This window comes from Coregonus lavaretus (assembly GCF_964263955.1).
Source record: "Coregonus lavaretus genome assembly, contig: HAP1_SCAFFOLD_206, whole genome shotgun sequence".
Lineage (NCBI taxonomy): Eukaryota > Metazoa > Chordata > Actinopteri > Salmoniformes > Salmonidae > Coregonus > Coregonus lavaretus.
In genome coordinates this window covers 165,780-184,086 of record NW_028160450.1, presented here as the reverse complement: position 1 = coordinate 184,086, position 18,307 = coordinate 165,780, and the positions used below count along the sequence as shown (strand labels likewise).

At 43.1% G+C, this 18,307-nt stretch overlaps 1 protein-coding gene across 1 annotated transcript in view; it reads left to right on the top strand.

The window, feature by feature from the left end:
* LOC311121823 (ADP-ribose glycohydrolase MACROD2-like) overlaps window positions 1-18,307 on the top strand; it is a gene marked incomplete at both ends in the record, with an annotated part of 532,081 nt that overhangs the window by 505,373 nt on the left and 8,401 nt on the right. The window contains one exon of the mRNA XM_084196265.1: window positions 2,997-3,027. Coding sequence (XP_084052391.1) covers window positions 2,997-3,027 — 31 coding nt within the window. The remainder of the gene's footprint in view (window positions 1-2,996; window positions 3,028-18,307) is intronic.

Below are 18,307 nucleotides of genomic sequence, written 5' to 3'. Positions count from 1 at the left end.
GTGTATAGACAGACAGAGATACAGGCTGGTGTGTGTGTGTGTGTGTGTGTGTGTGTGTGTGTGTGTGTGTGTGTGTGTGTGTGTGTGTGTGTGTATGTGTGTGTGTGTGTGTGTGTGTGTGTGTGTGTGTGTGTGTGTGTGTGTGTGTGTGTGTGTGTGTGTGTGTGTGTGCGCGTGTGTGTGCGCGTGCATTTGAGAGAGAGAGCTCTGGCTCCCGGGACAGATCAATCTGATTCATTTTTTCATTATGATATTCATGAGTATAATTACTATGCAGAGAGATGTACCTTTGGATCCACCATAGCGCTGATCTACTGTTCCCCTTAGGACAAGTCCCCGCTAGCTAGTATGTGTGTGGTTGTGTGTGTGACCACGTCCGCTGTCTTGCCGAAATATGGCTTCAATTTAATCACACATAACATTAATTAGTGCAATATTGTGACAGCCATTTTTGAATACGTCAATGTGTGAAAGTGTGGAGTGCTTTATAAGTAGATTTGTGTGCGTAACAAATTGCATGTGTGTGTGTGCATAAAGTTTATTGTTTTTCTGGATGGAATCAGTAGATCTGAAACTTACTTTCTGCAAAGTAACATACTAAACATACTTTTTTTGGCCCCGAACCCATTTTGATATCAAATGGTTTCAACAAGTTATGTAATCTACGGCCAATGTTAACTTTGTTTATTTGGACTATGACAGTCTACTACAAATCAGTCTGGCAGTATTTTTGACAGTATTTCAATCTGAAGACAGTATGGTTTGAAGTGATTGAAATGCATCAGAAAGGTATTGGGAAGTTCAGAAGACCATCAGGCAATAATGTTGTATGAGCTTCTTTGTTGAAAATAACATAGTCATTGACGGGGGGGGGGAGTAGACCAGCTTTAATACTGCAGATAGATTGTAGCTTCCATCAATGTAATTGTCTGCATCATTTCCAATCCCCCATATATGTTTTTGTAAATATATATACACGTATCTTTTTAAAATATATTTGTCTTTATTATTTTCCCCTTGATGATGTTCTTTATCCCCTGTCTGATTTAGTGCCTGGTCTTATCCAATCTGTTCTAATGGCTTCTGGGCATAGTAGCGGGAAACAGTACATACACTATATCTACAATAGTATGTGGACACCACTTCAAATGAGTGGATTTGGCTATTTCAGCCACAACTGTTTCTGACAGGTGTATAATATCAAGCACACACCCATGCAATCTCCATAGATAAACATTGGCAATAGAATGGCCTTATTGAAGAGCTCATTGACTTTCAACGTTGCACCGTCATAGGATGCCACCTTTCCAACAAGTCAGTTCGTCAAATTTCTGCCCTGCTAGATCTGCCCCATTTGTGAAATGGAAAAGTCTAGGAGCAACATTGTCTCAGCTGCGAAGTGGTAGGCCACACAAGCTCACAGAACGGGACCATCGTAAAAATCGTCTGTCCTCGGTTGCAACACTCACTACCGAGTTCCAAACTACCTCTGGAAGCAACGTCAGCACAAGAACTGTTCATCAATGTTTTTCCATGGCCGAACAGCCGCACACAAGCCTAAGATCACCATGCACACAATGCCAAGAGTCGACTGGAGTGGTGTAAAGCTCGCCGCCAGTGGACTCTGGAGCAGTGGAAACGCGTTCTCTGGAGTGATGAATCACACTTGTGACAAATCTGGGTTTGACAGATGCCAGGAGAACGCTACCTGCCTGAATGCATAGTGCCAACTGTAAAGTTTGGTGGAGGAGTTTTTTTTTTATGGTTCGGGCTAGGCCCCTTAGTTCCAATGAAGGAAAATCTTAACGCTGCAGCATACAATGACATTCTAGACTATTCTGTGCTTCCAACTTTATGGCAACAGTTTGGGGAAGGCCCTTTCCTGTTTCAGCATGACAATGTCCCTGTGCACAAAGCGAGGTCCATACAGAAATGGTTTGTCGAGATTGGTGTGGAACAACTTGACTGGCCTGCACATAGCCCTGACCTCAACTCCATCGAACACCTTTGGGTTGAATTGGAACGCAGACTGCGAGCCAGTTGGAAAGCCTTCCCAGAAGAGTGGAGGCTGTTATAACAGCAAAGGGGGGAACAACTCCATATTATATGCCCATGATTTTGGAATGAGATGTTAGACGAGCAGATGTCCACATACTTTTGGTCATGTAGTGTACGTATGTGTTCCTGAGAGTCTTATCTTTCAATGATGGGGTCATCATATTTTGTAGCTTAAACCATTCAAAAGAGAGTCAAATTTTTTGGAAGAAAACAGAAACCGCTCTGTTTATTACAACCGCATCTAGCAACTACCGGAGGTTACTGACATAACCCCGGCTCTAAAAATCAAATGCATATTTCCCTCTTTCAACCACATTTTCAAATCAGACGACCCCACATGGGGTCGCGGCCCTTAGTTTGGGAAACCCTATTAAAGTATACTGTAACTTATATTCTGCAAGATAATGATCCTGTAACATTTCACATTGGGAGTGTATTATATAGAGGCGTGCCATACAGTATTATTGGAATCACTACATGCCTGTGGTGGATTTCATCATAAGTAGTTTAATATAAATCACATGTAAGGTATGTTAGTGTCTGCGTCCAAAATGGTACCCTATTCCTTATATGGTGTTCTACTTATTATCAGGGCCCATAGGACTCTGGTCTAAAGTAGTGCACTATAAAGGGAATATGGTGCCATTTGGGATACAGATACAGTATGTTATGTTAGTGCTGTACTTATTAGAAAATGAAAAGGAGCATTGAGTAGAACGGGTTTCAAAGGCCACCAGTAGAGAGCAATATTAAAGACAGTCAATGAATAATAGAAACTGACACATTTTATTTTACTACCTGCTGGCTTAGGTTTCTCTATTCCCGTGCTGGAGAGATGGAAAATTACCAATACTGTATTTTACGTACGTGGCGTTTTACAATGTACATTTTATAATGGAAACATGCACTGACCGTCGTCTCTCTCTTTCTTTCCACAGGCCTTCCCATGTATATCCACAGGAATCTACGGTAAGGCTGTTCTTGTTATTTTCTTTTTGTGTGTTACTGTATATCTTGGATGTGTATTTATGTGTCGGATGGATGTGACTACAGTTTCACTCTAACCTATTTCGTATCATTCTTATTATCCATTCAAGACAACCCACCCCTATGGGAATGGCCGTATCCTCTTTATATGAAGTTTCATTCCACATAATTGCTGGTGACTGTGTGTCTCTGCAGTCTTCTGCCGTCTGTTACACCACACCACTCCACTCCTCTATACCCAGATTTCCTCACTTCAAAGGAAAGGGCTAAACAGTACACAGGCTGGGACTGGGACAAGTATTAAACAGACTATTCAATAAATAAATAAACAGCTTAGCGGTTAGCCCTCCCTCTCCATAACTAACTGCATCACCTCCACTGGTGGTGGGGGGGGGGGGGGGGGGGGGGGGGCTTCAGAGGCAGTACAGTATGATGATGATGTAATGTAATCCCCCCAGTACTAATGACTTATTCTCTTTCCAGGCCTATTGTGTTTGTTTACATTTGAGAGTATTACTAAGGTCAAGTCCTCTTTGTACGTTTCGTCATGAAAGGTGCAAAGGACTCTTTATTTCCTTCCTCTAACTCTTCCTCTCACTTGGTCCCCTCACATACACACTGAGACACACACTGAGACACACATTGTAATGGAGTGTCTGTGTGTGACCCATTTACAGACTTGTAATTGCAGCGGCAAAACAAATCCACAGCCCCCACAAAGTGACAGAGAGGAACGAGGGACCGAGTTGTCCAGGGCCTCAGCGGCTGCAGCCTCAGTGGTTGTGGTGGAGAGAGGAAAAACAGATTTGTCAGGACAGCTAAGGCTAATTGACACCCTCCCTCTCCTCCCTCACGCCCCCTTATTCCAGCAGGCTCCGTCACCGCTGACAGATGATTGGGAGAGCATGGGGTAGGGCGTCGCAAGGGGTGCACAGGGGCTACCTCTACGTCTACCTCAGACGGCCGTGCGGGAAGGAAGAAAAATGACTCCCAGCTCCGTGCTGACAGTCCAATCCCTCAGTCCGGCCCATTAGCCCCAGCAGAGATTCTGCAGCGGTCGGGCACTGGTTAGCGTGTCGGCGTGCGGGTGAGGGAGGGAGGGAGAAAGGGACGGACGTACCACCCATAAACAAACTGGCACACACCATAGGGTCGCGAGGTCGCGAGGCATGATAGAGGTTATTAAGTGTTGGTCCTGTTCTCCCATCAATCATGGGCGGCTGCCGCCACACGACCGACCTGTGGTTCAAGCGGATTATTCCTTCTGAGGAGCAGACACCTCTCAATGTCTTCACAACACACAACACTGACATAATCAAGAAATTCCTCACCTAGGGTGAAGGATTTCAACCTGCAGTATGCACAGTATAGTCTGGTATGAGAGACCTTGCAGAGGCCTCATTTCTGCTGGCATTGAGAGAGAGAGAGAACGCTTTAGAACAGCCTTGTAATGGGCTGCAGTATCGGAGGGTTTATGAGAGGCTTGAGATTATCAATCTTGGCACGGAGCGGAAGTGCTGCGTCCCAAATGGCACCCTATTCCCTTTATAGTGCACTACTTTTGACCAGGGCCCTCTATGAAGGGAATAGAGTGCCATTTGGGATGTACCCAACCAAGGTCTAGCTAGCACCGTGTCAAACCATGGACGGGAACATTAAGTCTCACATTTACCTGACAGATCCAGCCATACACTGGCATTTAGAACCCTATCAGACCAATCAGAGCCTTCTAAACACCAAAACACCGGAATACTGGAACACATGCTTCTAGTTCTGAACACATTCCTATCTGTTAGACCTGGGTTCAAATAGTATTCAAAATCATGTCAAATAGTTTATCTGGGCTTGATTGAGTTTGCCTGGCGCAATGAAACCAATAGAATAGTCTTAAATGTGCAAACCCCACCCACTTGGCATTCGAAGCAAGCTAAAGCAAACATTCAAAGAATTGAAAACATTTGGATAATATTTTAAACCAAGCGTGTGTACCAATGACACCCTATTGCCTGTATAGTGCACTACTTTTGACCTGAGCCCTATGGGGAATAGGGTGCCATTTGAGATGCGGACCAGGTCTGGTAGTCCGTGTTTACTCATCCCTCACCCTCCTCCTCATCCGTCTTTGAAGGATTTGAAGGGATATTGTTGACAAAGGGGTTTTACAGTGACTGGTGGTTGTCTGAGATATGTGTCTGTGTGTAATCCTCAGAGACTGTCCGCCTCCCAAACGGTACCCTATTCCCTACATAGTGTACTACTTTTGACCAGGGTCCACTAGGGTCACATCCACATATCACAGACAACCACCAAAAGTAGTGCTCTATGTAGGGAATAGGGTACCATTTGGGACGCAGCCTCTGTCTGTATAGCCACATCATAATCCACCCAGGCTCTGTGGGTGTGATGTCCAGTGTGTCCAGACAGACACCGTGAGCCCAGTGTGGTGTCCAGCTCAGAGGGTCAGAGAGGGTTAGAGAGGGTTAGAGAGGGCCAGAGTAGCTAACAGTTTTCACCCTGCCGACGAACGCTGAGCTTTCTGGCTCATGCACGCACGCACAAACACACACACACTCTCCTTCTAACTCCCTCCATCTCCGGTCAATTTTAGCACACACCAACACACACACACACATACACTCCTCCCTCTTAACCCCTTCATATCTGGTCAAGATCATGGCACCTTCTCCTTATCTCTCCCCAGTGATGAGCTAGTAGTGGCTCACTAGAACTAGCCTCCTCCCCTCCCATACTGCCTACTGCCCAGTCTCCAACTCTCCTTTAAATCATGGGGATTTACTTTAGGGAGCTTAGCCTGGAGAGGGAGCTTGGCTGGGGACAGTTCAAGGTACACAGGGAGGGTGTGCTGTATCAGTGGGTAACAGAGAACTAGGGCCCGTCCAAAATGGCACCCTATTCCCTATACTGTATACAGATGTAGGATCTTAATTTGAGCCAGTTTGCTACATCAGGAAAATAATCCTTCAGCAACAGGAAATGTGAATTATTAAGCACAACTGTCCCGGGGTCCTGCTTAACAGAAATGACCAGTAGAAATCCACACTTTATTACCAGATCCAAACACACACACGCACACACACATCAAACAGAAACACACTACATACACACAGCAAACAGGAAGAGGAATACAATTGGTGAAAGTGAATAATGGTTTTCTAAAATGGACAGAAGAAACAGGAAATATACACTGAGTATACCAAACAGGAAGTGGTCTATTAGGAATTGGTCTAACTAACGGGATGTGTTGTTTTGTCAAACTGACCCTGTGAATATGACATAGTAAGTGTTAGAAACATCTATTAAAAATCAAAGTCTGCCAGTGTTGGTTGCACAGACACAAACAATAAAAGTTGACCTACCCAGTGAACGGCGTGAAGATGTATTTAGCAACGTTTAAGCTGATTTGCCTTATTGTGATTATGTTTCGAAATAGATAATGTGTGAGTCTGGGTGCGAGAAACACCTACTTTAAAAACAAAGCAGGGATGAGATTTCAAGTGATGACTTTAATTTCAGTGAGAAGAGAATGTCAGAGCCTCTCATTATGGATGTAAACAAAGAAGAGATTGGATTCATACTTCCTGATTTGGATGCTCAACAGAATATACTGTAGCCTGGTCCCAGATCTGTTCATATTTGGAGTGACATATTTGGATGCTAAACACAAAATACTATGGCCAGGTCCCAGATCTGTTGATATTCGGTGTGACAATGACCTTTTATAAATCCTAAACTAATTTCACTGGTTAAATAACAAGTCTCCCTGAGCATTCTTTGATTAACACAGATGATGAGCTATCTAGTCTATCTAGCTATCTAGTCGCAGGTCTGTTTGTGCTGAGTATACCAAACATTAGAAACACCTTCCCAATATTGAGTTGCACCCCCCCCCCCCCCTCCCCCCTTTGCCCTCAAAACAGCCTCAATTCGTCGGGGTTAAATCCCTAGTCTCCTTCCCTTCATCTACACTGATGGAAGTGAATTTAACAAGTAACATCAATAAGGGATCATAGCTTTCACCTGGATTCACCTGGTCAGTCTATGTCATGGAAAGAGTGTTCTTAATGTTTTGTATTCTCAGTGTATATTACACAAGAGTAAAGGCTGTTTTACAGTTGGTCTATGGACATGTCTGGAGACAGTTGTCGCAGTGACATCATGAACATTCGGCCAACATCTAACTTGTCGTTATGAAAAAGTGTAAACAAAAAACGACAGCAGCAGCCCAGTGCTCCAAATAGCCTACTTGTTCTATTTGAACATCAATAAACCCATCCGTTTAAAAATGAATGTATCAAATGTCAACCTATCAAGCCAGGCAACTAAAAGCAACTTTCTAAACAATGTTTTGGTTTGTTGCTAGCTTTTTAGCTAGCTAGTTGGCTAGCCAGTTAAAATAATGACCAGAGAATAGCTGACAACGTCTTAACTTTATCTACTTTTAATTAATTTTTCCGGAAAATAAACCCACAACAACATAATTATTTACAAGGTAATGATGGCAAGATGGATTTGGTCTTGTTGCTGTAACAGCCCAGTAACCACGACAACGGACGTTGCGACAGTCGCAGAGACATTAACTGTAGTTTTGACCAGCGACACTTGTCGCATTCTAATTGTTCACAGACATGTCGTTAGACCAAGTATAAACTGGCCTTAAAACAATATGAGGCTATAAAAAATAAAAAATAAATACAATATGTTTTATTGTCACATACACGATAGGCACAGTGAAATGTGTTGTTTTACAGGGTCAGTCATAGTAGTACGGCGCCCCTGGCGCAAATTAGGGTTAAAGATGCACTCCAGGATCTTAAGCACAACAAATTCGTAACATATAATATGAATTGGATTCGTAAGATATCATACAAATTGCATTAAAAACAAACAAATTGCAGGACGTGACATATCATGCGAAATGGATGACATAGTACACAATTTGATGACATAGTACACAAAAAAACGTGACCACTTTTGGCATGTGAGCACCACTTTCAAAACTACTGGCTGAAATTATAAAAAAAGTTTGAGAGTGCATCTTTAAGTGCCTTTCTCAAGGGCACATTTTCATCTTGTCGGCTCGGGTATTCAAACCAGTGACCTTTCGGTTACTGGTCCAACGCCCTAACCGCTAGGCTACATGCCGCCCTGTAAACAGTAGAAATTGTAATAATGTAACATATACATAGCAGCAGTAAGGTAGCAATGGGCTAGCACACAATGGGAATGGCTATTGTAGCATTGGCTGTGCTAGCATGCTAACGGTATTGGCTGGTAATAGGCATACAGTACAGAAATACTAGTAGGCTAACATGCTGCATATCAGTAATGGTAACATACCGTAGTAAGGGACTAGCCTAGCATAGGCAGTATAAAACAGGATGCAATTAGCAGTTAGCATATTATACAATATATATACAGGTGAGGCTAGCATGCTAGGCTAGTAGGACAATGGCTATAGTAGGCTTCAGGCTATAGGCCATCATGGAGGGCTGTATAAACCCTATGCACAGTACAGTTAGCGGCTAGTTGTTAGCAGGCTAGGATGCTAACATGCTAACATGTACACACCAAAATATTAGGATTCCTCAAGGGTTCTTTGGGAAGGGTGATGGTTTTATGTGGAACCATAATGACTTAAAGAACCCTTTGAGCTCTTCTTTGCACATCATAAAAGGGTTATTTTCTCTTTTAGTGATAATTCAAATGTAGGGGAGGCGGCTCACAATTGCACAGCTCTTTTTGTGCAATTGTGAGTGAGAGTGTCATTCTAGTTTATCTGTTGTGTTATACCATTACATATGACTATGGCCACTCGTGACAGTGTCTTGTGAAAGACTCATGTATGGCCTTGTGTCAATTGAGAATGGTTGACTAAATCAGTCAGTGGTTCTAAATTCTCTCCTCAGGGGCCTCCAGCTGTTCCAGAAGTAGCTCACTTGATTCAACTTGTAAATTAACACAATAACACCTAAGGAATTTTAACAATATAATATGACTGGCCAGAATTTTAAAAAACTGTATGGTTCCTCAAAAGGATATACAAAGAACCTTTCAGATTAAGAAAGGTTATTTATAGAACCATTCTCCATAAATGTTCTATTAAGAACCATAAAAAAGGGTTCTATATAGCCCCAAGGGTTGTAACCGTAGCGGAACCCTTTTTTGGTGCAATATATAACCTTTTTTAATGGTTCTTTATAGAACCTTAGAAAAGGGTTCTTTATAGCAAAATATAGTTTCCATTTAGAACCTTATGAGTATTGTTCTTTAACCTTCAAAAAAGGGTTCTATATAGCACCAAAAAGGGTTACGTTATGGTTACAAGCCAACAAACCCCGATCTGGTACTATTTAGAACCATTTTTGTGTGTGTGTAAACCGCAGCCATGTTGGACATAGCTATGGCTGTAGCAGGAAATGACTCTGGACGTGATGAGGTCACTGGTTGGCCATATTAGGTGTGTGATATACAACTTCACCAATACACTCTTAGAAAAAAAGGTGCTAAATAGACCCATACAGGGTTTTTCGGCTTGTCCCCACAGGGGAACCCTTTTTGGTGCTGGGAACCTGTTGCATAGGGTTCTATCTAGAACCCTCTATGTAGGGTTTTTCAAATAACCTCTTGTATATGGTTCTACCTAGAATCCTCCATGAAGGGTTCTACTGAGAACCCTTTTATCTTTGGACGGTTCTTCCTAAAATTCTCTATGAACGGTTCCACCAGCCTTATTAGCCTTTAAAATGTTATTATTTATGACAATACATTACATATATCATAAGGCCTTTTTTTAGGGCCTAGTTATACCCTAAAGCCGTCCGAATGCTTCCCAGCTGAAACGGTTCGGAAGAGTTTGTACATATATTATGACAACATTTTGTGACGTTTTTTGTTAGTTTTGGACTTTGGTAAGGTTTTTTTCGGCTGTTCGGGCATACCAAAAAATGTCTCCAGGCCAGCCGAAGTCTACGCCCCTTCGTCCGTGATTGGTCAACTGTAGGGATTCTTCAATAAAGTATTTTTTGTCATTCAACGAGAGACGACTCGTTTTCATGGCAAAATTTTCATTGAGAAAACTGCAGCATACATCTTAGTTAGATGTAAAACTGCGCGGCTAAGATCTCCTTGGCAAAAACGTCAAAATTAATGACTGATTTCTTGATTTATCTTAGAATAATTCTGACTGTTTTGAGGAAGTTTATACTGGCTACGGCGTCTCAAAATGTACGAACAGTACTATTGCTGCTTTTCTCTCGTTTTTAAGGGTGTATGCACACTCGTTCGGTTCGCCTAGCCGACTTTGGCTAGCTGAACTGAAGCATGCTGACGCCTTAACACAGTGGTGTTAGGAATCTTTTATTTAAAAAAAATTCACCTTTATTTAACCAGGTAAGCCAGTTGAGAACAAGTTCTCATTTACAACTGCGACCTGGCCAAGATAAAGCAAAGCAGTGCGATAAAAACAACAACACAGAGTTACATATGGGGTAAAACAAAACATAAAGTCAAAAATACCACAGAAAATATCTATACAGTGTGTGCAAATGTAGCAAGTTATGGAGGTAAGGCAATAAATAGGCCATAGTGCAAAATAATTACAATTGGTATTAACACTGGAATGATAGATGTGCAAGAGATTATGTGCAAATAGAGATATTGGGGTGCAAATGAGCAAAATAAATAACAATATGGGGATGAGGTAGTTGAGTGGGCTAATTTCAGAAGGGCTGTGTACAGTGGCAGTGATCGGTAAGGTGCTCTGACAACTGATGCTTAAAGTTAGTGAGGGAGATAAGAGTCTCCAGCTTCAGAGATTTTTGCAGTTCGTTCCAGTCATTGGCAGCAGAGAACTGGAAGGAATGGCGGCTAAAGGAGGTGTTGGCTTTGGGGATGACCAGTGAGATATACCTGCTGGAGCGCATACTACGGGTGGGTGTTGCTATGGTGACCAATGAGCTAAGATAAGGCAGAGATTTGCCTAGCAGTGATTTATAGATGGCCTGGAGCCAGTGGGTTTGGCGACGAATATGTAGTGAGGACCAGCCAACAAGATCGTACAGGTCACAGTGGTGGGTAGTATATGGGGCTTTGGTGACAAAACGGATGGCACTGTGATAGACTACATCCAATTTGCTGAGTAGAGTGTTGGAGGCTATTTTGTAAATGACATCGCCGAAGTCAAGGATTGGTAGGATAGTCAGTCTTACGAGGGCATGTTTGGCAGCATGAGTGAAGGAGGCTTTGTTGCGAAATAGGAAGCCGATTCTAGATTTAACTTTGGATTGGAGATGCTTAATGTGAGTCTGGAAGGAGAGTTTACAGTCTAACCAGACACCTAGGTATTTGTAGTTGTCCACATACTCTAGGTCAGACCCGTCGAGAGTAGTGATTCTAGTTGGGTGGGCGGGTGCCAGCAGCGTTCGATTGAAGATCATGCATTTAGTTTTACTAGTGTTTAAGAGCAGTTGGAGGCTACGGAAGGAGTGTTGTATGGCATTGAAGCTCGTTTGGAGGTTTGTTAACACAGTGTCCAATGAAGGGCCAGATGTATACAAAATGGTGTCGTCTGCATAGAGGTGGATCTGAGAGTCACCAGCAGCAAGAGCGACATCATTGATATACACGGAGAAAAGAGTCGGCCCAAGAATTGAACCCTGTGGCACCCCCATAGAGACTGCCATAGGTCCAGACAACAGGCCCTCCGATTTGACACATTGAACTCTATCTGAGAAGTAGTTGGTGAACCAGGCGAGGCAGTCATTTGAGAAACCAAGGCTATTTAGTCTGCCAATAAGAATGCAGTGGTTGACAGAGTCAAAAGCCTTGGCCAGGTCGATGAAGACGGCTGCACAGTACTGTCTATTATCGATTGTGGTTATAATATCGTTTAGCCACCTTGAGCGTGGCTGAGGTGCACCCATGACCAGCTCGGAAACCGGATTGCATAGCGGAGAAGGTACGGTGGGATTCGAAATGGTCAGTGATCTGTTTGTTAACTTGGCTTTCAAAAACATTCGAAAGGCAGGGCAGGATGGATATAGGTCTGTAACAGTTTGGATCTAGAGTGTCACCCCCTTTGAATAGGGGGATGACCGCGGCAGCTTTCCAATCTCTGGGGATCTCAGACGTTCCGAAAGAGAGGTTGAACAGGCCACATCAGGCCTGCAAGCAGACCCGTCGCCAGACCTCAGTCTTAAGGGGGGCATATGAAATGCATGGGAGGGCAGGGCACAATTATTATTAGCCTACAATAAGTATATTTAATAATAAATTCCCTCAAGTGGGGGGGGGGCACAATCATTTTTGGGGGCTTGCAAAGTGATGTGTAATTCCTATTGGAATACAGCCAGAGTTAGGATATCCAACAAGTGGAATTGTTAATCACCCGCAACCTGCATTCAGAGTGACTGCCAGGGTAAGAAAGATTGACTACTGAGACTACCTCAATCATCTAAACTGGAACAACCATCTCAGTAACGGATGCAATAAATCCAATAGATTGGATTAGTTTAGAAAACGGTGTTATTTATCTTTGTGAAGCATAAAATTAATCATCCAATCAATGTACATGCAAAAATACAGATATTACAGTAAAACAAACAATTCAGAAAATCTCCCTGCAATAGAGCATGCTGGGAAATATTATGTATGGTTCTATGTAGAACCCTTCTTGCCTTCCAAAGAATCCTTCTTGCCTTCCAAAGAATAATCAAAGAACCCTTTCTTCCAAAAAACAGTTCTCAGGATGTTAAAGGTTCTAGGTACAACCCTTTAATTAACAAAGAACCCTTGTCTTCCAAAAATGGATCTTCTGATCAAAACGGTTCTTGGTAGAACCCTATCCTTCCGCAAAGAACCTATTTGGAATCCTTTTTTCTAAGACTGTAGAATAGTGATAGGGCAGAGTGTACCACATGGCCTGAATGGTGAAGTACACATAAACTATGCCAAATATAGTTGTTATGATTTATATAGTGCTATTTCTATTTCTATTGTTGTTGTTTTTGTTACCATTTTCATTATTTTATTTCACTTAGTGCGGCATGTTGGAGCTCGGACCCTAAGATTTTCACTGTACTCTGCAATCACACCTGCAATCCAGTACACTATTAAACACTCTGAATCTGAATCTCTGAATCAGAATCTCAAAATCTCTGAATCTGGTCCCTAACACAGAGGTGTGAAGTGGCCTCTACCACTGGACAATGGAGTCAGGCTGAGGCGGGGCATTGTAGGCTACTTCAGCAGTAAAGGCTACAGAGTGTGTGCCTCCCCCACAGGGCCAGAGAGAGGGTTTTCTACAGTGTGGATTATAATTAATGGACATTTTTGTAGGGGTTGAGACGTTTTTGTAAGGGAAAATCAAATCTGAAATTTAAAAGTGGAAATGACAAACTTCAGAAGCCTTTTAAACCTCAAATACAGGTGATCAAATTAAGATCCTACATCTGTAGTGCACTACTTTTGTTCCAGAGCCCTATGGGATTCCCTATGGGCCCTGGTCAAAAGAAGTCCACTACATATGGAATAGGGTGCCATTTGGGACGCAGACCCTATACTCAGAGGGAGCCGGGGGAGTCTTCTAGCCCATTTGACAGAGTTACACGGTGTGCTTTATACTCAACACTAGCCTTATTCTACTCCAGCGCTACGGATGATAAACCTAATGTAAAAATACCTCACTCCCTCTTCACTCCTCACCCAGAGGACAATAGCTTTAGCTACTTTGAAAGTACAACTTTTCTTTGTTGCGTATCACTCAGTCGCAGCGAGCACAGATGTTTTGAATAGGAGAGAAATAAAATGTCACCCGTGTTTAATTTGATCATGTAGGACACCAGTGTGTCATCAGCTTCTTGGAAGGTTTCCAAGGTCATCTGAGGAGACTGCTCTCTCTCTCTCTCTCTCTCTCTCTCTCTCTCTCTCTCTCTCTCTCTCTCTCTCTCTCTCTCTCTCTCTCTCTCTCTCTCTCTCTCTCTCTCTCTCTCTCTCTCTCTCTTTCTCTCTCTCTCTCTCTCTCTTTCTCTCTCTCTATCTTTCTCTCTCTCTCTCTATCTATCTTTCTCTCTTTCTTCTCTCTCTCTCTTTTTCTCTCTTTCTCTCTCTCTCTCTCTCTCTCTCTCTCTCTCTCTCTATCTTTCTCTATCTCTCTATCTCTCTCTCTCTCTCTCTCTCTCTCTCTCTCTCTCTTTCTCTCTCTCTCTCTCTCTCTCTCTCTCTCTCTCTCTCTCTCTCTCTCTCTTTCTCTCTCTCTATCTTTCTCTCTCTCTCTCTTTCTCTCTCTCTTTTTCTCTTTTTTTTTTTCTTGAACACAATCTCAATCTTTCTCTCTCTTTCTCTCGATCTTTCTCTTGCCTCTACCACTTCTACCTCCCTTTCTCTTTTGATCTTTCTATTTTTTCTCTCTAGCAACCCTACTGCCCTCTCCCTTTCTTTCTCTCTGTATTTTCTCTCCTTCCCTGGTCTGATAAGTCGGTCATGGTCACAGCCCTGCCCTGTGTGTCCCTGTGTCCCTGGCTATGCTGTCTGCTTTAGTAGTGGAGCTCTGGGGCATTTGACACCTGGTGGCGTCTGGAGTCTTCTCCCTGTCCTGGGTGGCTAGTCTGCTGCTCTGTCCTCTAGTGGGGTCGGTCTAGTAGTATGTCGATTTTGCAGGGAAGGTTTTTCTCTGCAGTATAGGTCGTAATCCTGACTTTATTTAGACCATGACTTCTCCCTGTTCTATTATCCAGATTGTAACTAGTGAAAACACACTGCAGAGTATTAGAATGACAGTGAACACTTCATAGTATATTTATTTCATATCAGGTTATATGGTGTATTTCTGATACAGTGAGGGAAAAAAGTATTTGATCCCCTGCTGATTTTGTACGTTTGCCCACTGACAAAGAAATGATCAGTCTATAATTTTAATGGTAGGTTTATTTGAACAGTGAGAGACAGAATAACAAAAAAAAAATCCAGAAAAACGCATGTCAAAAATGTTATAAATTGATTTGCATTTTAATGAGGGAAATAAGTATTTGACCCCCTCTCAATCAGAAAGATTTCTGGCTCCCAGGTGTCTTTTATACAGGTAACGAGCTGAGATTAGGACCACACTCTTAAAGGGAGTGCTCCTAATCTCAGCTTGTTACCTGTATAAAAGACACCTGTCCACAGAAGCAATCAATCAATCAGATTCCAAACTTTCCACCATGGCCAAGACCAAAGAGCTCTCCAAGGATGTCAGGGACAAGATTGTAGACCTACCCAAGGCTGGAATGGGCTACAAGACCATCGCCAAGCAGCTTGGTGAGAAGGTGACAACAGTTGGTGCGATTATTCGCAAATGGAAGAAACACAAAATAACTGTCAATCTCCCTCGGCCTGGGGCTCCATGCAAGATCTCACCTCGTGGAGTTGCAATGATCATGAGAACGGTGAGGAATCAGCCCAGAACTACACGGCAGGATCTTGTCAATGATCTCAAGGCAGCTGGGACCATAGTCACTAAGAAAACAATTGGTAACACACTACGCCGTGAAGGACTGAAATCCTGCAGCGCCCGCATGGTCCCCCTGCTCAAGAAAGCACATATACAGGGCCTTAAGTTTGCCAATGAACATCTGAATGATTCAGAGGAGAACTGGGTGAAAGTGTTATGGCCAGATGAGACCAAAATCGAGCTCTTTGGCATCAACTCAACTCGCTGTGTTTGGAGGAGGAGGAATGCTGCCTATGACCCCAAGAACACCATCCCCACCGTCAAACATGGAGGTGGAAACATTATGCTTTGGGGGTGTTTTTCTGCTAAGGGGACAGGACAACTTCACCGCATCAAAGGGACGATGGACGGGGCTATGTACCGTCAAATCTTGGGTGAGAACCTCCTTCCCTCAGCCAGGACATTGAAAATGGGTCGTGGATGGGTATTCCAGCATGACAATGACCCAAAACACACGGCCAAGGCAACAAAAGAGTGGCTCAAGAAGAAGCACATTAAGGTCCTGGAGTGGCCTAGCCAGTCTCCAGACCTTAATCCCATAGAAAATCTGTGGAGGGAGCTGAAGGTTCGAGTTGCCAAATGTCAGCCTCGAAACCTTAATGACTTGGAGAAGATCTGCAAAGAGGAGTAGAACAAAATCCCTCCTGAGATGTGTGCAAACCTGGTGGCCAACTACAACAAACGTCTGACCTCTGTGATTGCCAACAAGGGTTTTGCCACCAAGTACTAAGTCATGTTTTGCAGAGGGGTCAAATACTTATTTCCCTCATTAAAATGCAAATCAATTTATAAAATTTTTGACATGCGTTTTTCTGGATTATTTTGTTGTTATTCTGTCTCTCATTGTTCAAATAAACCATTAAAATTATAGACTGATCATGTCTTTGTCAGTGGGCAAACGTACAAAATCAGCAGGGGATCAAATACTTTTTTCCCTCACTGTAGGTATTAGACCGGCCATAATTCAACTTAAGGGAACTCAAATATGGTCATACTAGATTGGTTTTTAATTTGTTATACGGAATTCTCTGACCCAATTAATCAAAATATATAAACAACATGGTTATTGATAAGTAAATGAAAGGGAAAAGTAATTAAATTACCCAAAAAAGGTACACAGAGTTATCTTATCGATTACTGTAACAGAGAACGTTGATTATAGCAAAAGCCTTGTACGGAATACTGTGAACCATGACTACATTTGATTTGGTTTACAGAATACATGGGGGAGGGAGAGAGAGAGAGAGAAAGAGAGAGAGATGAGAGAGAGATGAAAGAGAGAGAGAAAGAGATAGATGAGAGAGAGAACACAGAGAAACATACCTCTGAGGTTTTCACTTTATTTTATTAGAGAATTGAATCATGTTGAACAATGTTGCTTATCAAATTCACCATCGATTGAGGCAACCATTTTTGCTGGCCTATTTATTGGTGGAGCATCAAAAAGATGGTGGAGTAAACAAGATTGCCAGTGTGCTGCAGTTTATTTAATGCCAGGGTTAGGGTTATTTGGGTTAGAGTGCCATAGGGATAGTACTATGACATTCTGAGACAAAATGAGCAATATTATCTAACTGTTTCCTGTCATCCTCGGTCACTGAGCCTACATGGAAACAGTCATGTAATGGATGGTACTGTATGTACTATGTTAATATTATGCAATCACTCCCTTTAGTCCACGTGCCACAGACTCTGCTGTGCTCTGTCCTCTCTCTCTCTCTCTCTCTCTCTCTCTCTCTCTCTCTCTCTCTCTCTCTCTCTCTCTCTCTCTCTCTCTCTCTCTCTCTCTCTCTCTCTCTCTCTCTCTCTCTCTACCTCTCCTCTCTCTCTCTCTCTCTCTCTCTACCTCTCTCTCTCTCTCTCTCTCTCTCTCTCTCTCTCTCTCTCTCTCTCTACCTCTCCCTCTCCCTCTCTCTCTCTCTCTCTATCTCTATCTCTCTCTCTCTCTCTCACTCACTCTGTTTTCCTCTCTTCCTGCTCCATTTGCAGTGTGGAGGGTTCAGCTAAACCTAATCTGTCAGCGCAAGGGAGTGAGGGAGGGAGGGCTGGCGGTAGGGGCTAAGCGTCAAGCGGAGTGATGACTGGGCCCTCCAGGACCTCCCTGTTCCTCACCTGTCTCCTGCTCTCCTGTCCCCCCTCTCCCCCTTTTCTCTCCTCCTTTGGCCTAACACAGTGGGCTCTGGGAGATGTGTCTTTTTGAGACACTGCTGATGGGATCGGTGTATAACAGGCAGCCCAATGCTGTGTCTCTGATGAGGACTCAGGTGGTGCAGTGTTATTTATCAACCCAACACACCACGGCACAGCATACACCAGAGGGTAGAGAGAGAGAGAGAGAGAGAGAGAGAGAGAGAGAGAGAGAGAGAGAGAGAGAGAGGGAGAGAGAGAGAGAGAGAGAGAGAGAGAGAGAGAGAGAGAGAGAGAGAGAGAGAGAGAGAGAGAGAGAGAGAGAGAGAGAGAGAGAGAGAGATTGTGAACGAGATTGTGTGAGAGAGAGAGGGGGAAAAGAGAGAGCGAGAGAGACCAAGTGAGAAAGAAAGGAAGTACAAGTGTTTATTAATTTTTTATGATATTTACAAGTTGTGTACTAAGGCTTGTAGAGCCTGGCATTTTGACAGTATTTATTGTTAGTTGATTTGTAGGAGGCAGTCAATTTGAATGGTCTTGTTATGTAAAATGAAAGGACTGTAGCATCACACCATTGTGGAGCTGTGGAGCTATAGAGAGCTCTGCTGGCAGTGGAGAGAAATAGAG